General features: G+C 39.5%; 1 protein-coding gene across 1 annotated transcript in view; it reads left to right on the plus strand.

Moving 5' to 3' along the window:
- Window positions 1-714: 714 nt before the first annotated feature.
- LOC113829446 (neuroendocrine convertase 1) overlaps window positions 715-4,010 on the plus strand; it is a 31,417-nt gene continuing 28,121 nt past the window's right edge. Inside the window, exon 1 of the mRNA XM_070118849.1 lies at window positions 715-1,345. Within this exon, the coding sequence (XP_069974950.1) occupies window positions 752-1,345 (594 nt within the window). The 5' untranslated portion in view covers window positions 715-751. The remainder of the gene's footprint in view (window positions 1,346-4,010) is intronic.

Here is a 4,010-nt window from a genome sequence, read left to right on the forward strand (position 1 = left end):
TTGTGATTATCATGATCGTAATTGTTATTAGAAAAAATCCTTTGTAATATCGTCCTTCTCAGCCTGGTTTTCCCGCGCCAAGATCCCTTTCCACATGTGTTCATTAAGTGAATTTACATTACGCACGTTTCACAATTTACGTTTGAATATCTACGAATCAGCTCTTAATGCAGAATAAATAGTGAATTTTCTACGTTTTACTTTTTTTTCGTTTTGAGTTGAGGCGTTTGTTTACATTCTCGCGTCATCGTACGAAAATTCCGATGTGGATAAAATTTCTTTCTAGAACGAAGAATTTACGAAAAGAAAAAAAAATGACGGAGGACCAGCGTGCACACCTGTCGAAAGTCAGGTAATTAGTCCTGAGTTTCCAGTCCGTCTGAGATTCATTTGAATATCTATTTATTAATTTCGCCGTTTAAGAATTGGATGTCTTAGATTTCGAGTGATATTTGGCGGTGCAAAAAGCCCGGGAAAAGCCGTCGAAAGGTAGGAGCCGTTACTTCCGGGTCGTCTTTCGGGTTAATTCGAGAGCGGGAATTATATTAGGGTCGTCTCGTGGCACTCGTCTCAAGTGGCAGGTGTGGGTGGCTGTGTGCACACTTCCCCCCCTCTCCTCCTCCCCCCCTAAAGCGCCCTCTTCCCCTTCTCCGAAAGCTCCCCCCTGCCCTTAGCTCCCTCCTCCCCCTCCCCCTTTAGCTCTTGGTCCGGCGGCCAGCGCGAGGAGGCAGTTCATCCCCACCGCTTTGCCATGGTGCGCGCTTGGGCCGGTTCCGCACCCCGGAGGGCCTTCGTCCTGCTGGTTCTGGCGCTGGTCGCTGGGTCGGCGTCGGGGGCCAGGGGGGAGGGCAGGGGCGAGAGGGGGGGGAGGAAGAGGAACCTGAAGGAGAGCCAATACGAGAATAAATTGGTGAATGACGAGGACGATACCGTGGCCTACGAGAAGGTGAAGGACACCCTGAGGGGTATCTTCGCGAAGGGCGTCGAGCCTGCCCGCGCCGAGGACGAGGGCATCAAGGACTACCTCGAGCCGGACTTCGACGACCCGCGAGGCACTTTCGAGAACCAGATACCTGTGGGGAACGACCTTTACGAAGCCACGAGTTCCCTAAGGTCGCCCCCCACACGGCGACGCGGCCTTGGGCAGGATGACGACGACCTGGCGAAGCGAGGGTATGCGAACGCCCACAGAGGCACCCACGCCCACAGCAAGCTCCACTCCGCCGCCCACGGGGGGAGGGAGCACACGAAGGCCTTCCTGAACGAGTGGGCGGTGCACATGACGGGCGGCCAGGAACTCGCTCGCGCCGTGGCCAAGGACCTCGGCTACCAGTTCCTCGGCCAGGTGAGTCCGGCGCCATACCTCTGCTTTTTTCCTTCTTTTTAAATTATTATTATTATTATCATTATTATTATTATTATCATTATTATTATCATCATCACCATTATTATTATTATTATTATCATTATTATCATTATTATCATCATTATTATTATTATCATTGTTATTGTCATTATTATTATTATTATCATTGTTATTATTATTATTATCATAATCATTATCATTATTGTTATTTTTCTACCGTTTCTCACCGCGGACGGAAAACAACCGAGTGTCTTAAGGGCAATCCAACACTAAGGCATTTGAACGAATTAACTGATGATTATATGAGCAAATCTACAAAGTATAAAACCAAAACTTCGATATGTTTAGAGCCATTCCAAGTATTTTTTCTGCCATGAAGGAACAACTTAAATATCAAAACCTAAACACTTACTTGGTCCAAATATGCCAAAGTGAAGATATTACTCACTTGATCAACTTTAGATCAATTTAAGTTTCTTTTCCGCTTCCATCATCTGACTCAGTCTAGTTTATTTATGTATTCATTCATTTATTTATCTTAGGAATCCATTTCTCTATCTTTTTCTAGACTTCTCCCTCGTTTATAAGAAAAAAATGTCGGAGTTGTAAAAGGAGAGCTATGTAATGAGATGCAAATGGATCGCGTTTTAAAAAGTATAATTAAAATGACTTATGTAATTTCTGATGAATATTCCGTCGAAATGCGTCAGTTATATCTGCGTAGTGAAGTTATTCATTGCCATTTATACGTTTTTTTTTTGTATTTGTTACAATGGGCTACAATCATCTTTCTGTCTCTCTCTCTCTCTCTTTCCTTTTTCTCTCTCTCCCTCTCCTTTTCTCTCAAAGTACATCCCACGCAAAATTCATCATATTTTGAAATATTCTTTAAATTCCATTTTTAAAAAATTCTGGAAATGTAATTCATTCAGCCATTCCGGCATTTTCTTTTTATTACATGCACTAAGTTCATAAGTTTATTCAAACAACCATGAAGCAGTAAAATAGCATTTCCGTAGTAGTAGTAGTAGTAGTAGTAGTGATATCATTACTAGTATGAGTTGCTTCACCTGCAATGGTAGTAATAGTAGCAATAGTAATTTCAGCCGCAGAAGCAGTAATATTGGTGGTGGCCACAACAGCAGCAGTAGTAGTGGTAGTAATAGTAATAGTAGTAGTGATAATATAAATGATTATGAGCATATGATAATACAACAACAATGACAAGAACAACAACGATACCAATAATAATGATAATGATATTATCATAATTGTAAATTCGACAATGACGAGAACCACCCTCATGAATGACGAAACAATTAATATGATTTACAGAGATAAGTAACCTCAAAGCCGAAAAAAAGTGTCATTGACGCACATCGATGTAACTTCTTTGTCAGACTCAATCGAAATGTGTCAGTTGTAGCTCTTATTTCATAAGACTATTGATTTTCATTCATATTTTCTTCATGCAGTCACGGTGATCGTTCTCCAACGTTCGTTTAAGGAATTACAACAGCGACAAAGAAAACGAAGGCATAAGGATAAGACGGGGAAGGCTAGATCCGTAGCAACACGAGGAGGTGTCATGGCGCCTGATTCTATTTTTGGAAAGAGTCATTTTGGCCTTTTCAGTTTTCAAAAAGGATGAGAGTTGTCGTTCCGGATGCGAGAATCAACTGGTTTGTGTTTACGATGGGCTATTTTTAGAATAGCACATTTTCATGTTTACATATCCAACAGTAATCAGACGCCATTACACCTCCTCGTGTTGCTAGCCTTCCCCATAATAAGATACTTCAAAACACGATGAAAAATAATATTACTTGAAAGAAAAATGTGTTCTAAGTTCTAGTTATAATGTTTATTAAGTTAACATTATATCAAGGCAAAGATGTAGCAGATATATCGGAAATAACCTGAACGAATACAAATTATCATCAACTCATAAATGAAAAAAACATAGAATTTTGTTTATTTTTCAATCCCCACCCCCCATAAAGGCCAAAAATACAAGAGGAAGTAAATACATAATTTACAGTCGCCAGTCATCTTCTACAAGCATAAGGCGTAAAAAATATATACACAGATAACAAACTAAGTATTGCTTAAATTTAATGCCTATTGTATCCCTTCTTTCCATCTACTATTATATTTATCTATTCCTGTGAAGCTTTCATACTACAATGTTAGTTTGTTAGCATTACCTATTGTATCATAGCGTAAAGAACTATACACATAATAGACTAAGTATTGCTTAAAGTTTATGCCTATTGTATCCCTTCTTTCAATCTATCATATTTATCCATTCGTATAATGCTTTCATATTACCATGCTAGTTTGTTAACTGCATTAGATTTTGTGTTATTTGATTTACTTTGGATGTAGGCCTATGCATATACATTTGATGATACGCTCCCAAAATGCTAATAATGTGTTATTAAAGTTTGGATATAAGGAAACAATTTTCTACTTGGTATGTAATGGATATTGAACTGCTTACAATTTTCCTAATATGAATTCATATAGGTATCAATTTAGAGAAAACGGGAAATGTTCTTTATAAGACAATTCATGTGATACAGTCAAATCGACAGCATTTTTGTGATCTAACATTGCAATTACGCTGCAATACTTCACCCAG

Source organism: Penaeus vannamei, chromosome 43 (assembly GCF_042767895.1).
Source record: "Penaeus vannamei isolate JL-2024 chromosome 43, ASM4276789v1, whole genome shotgun sequence".
Lineage (NCBI taxonomy): Eukaryota > Metazoa > Arthropoda > Malacostraca > Decapoda > Penaeidae > Penaeus > Penaeus vannamei.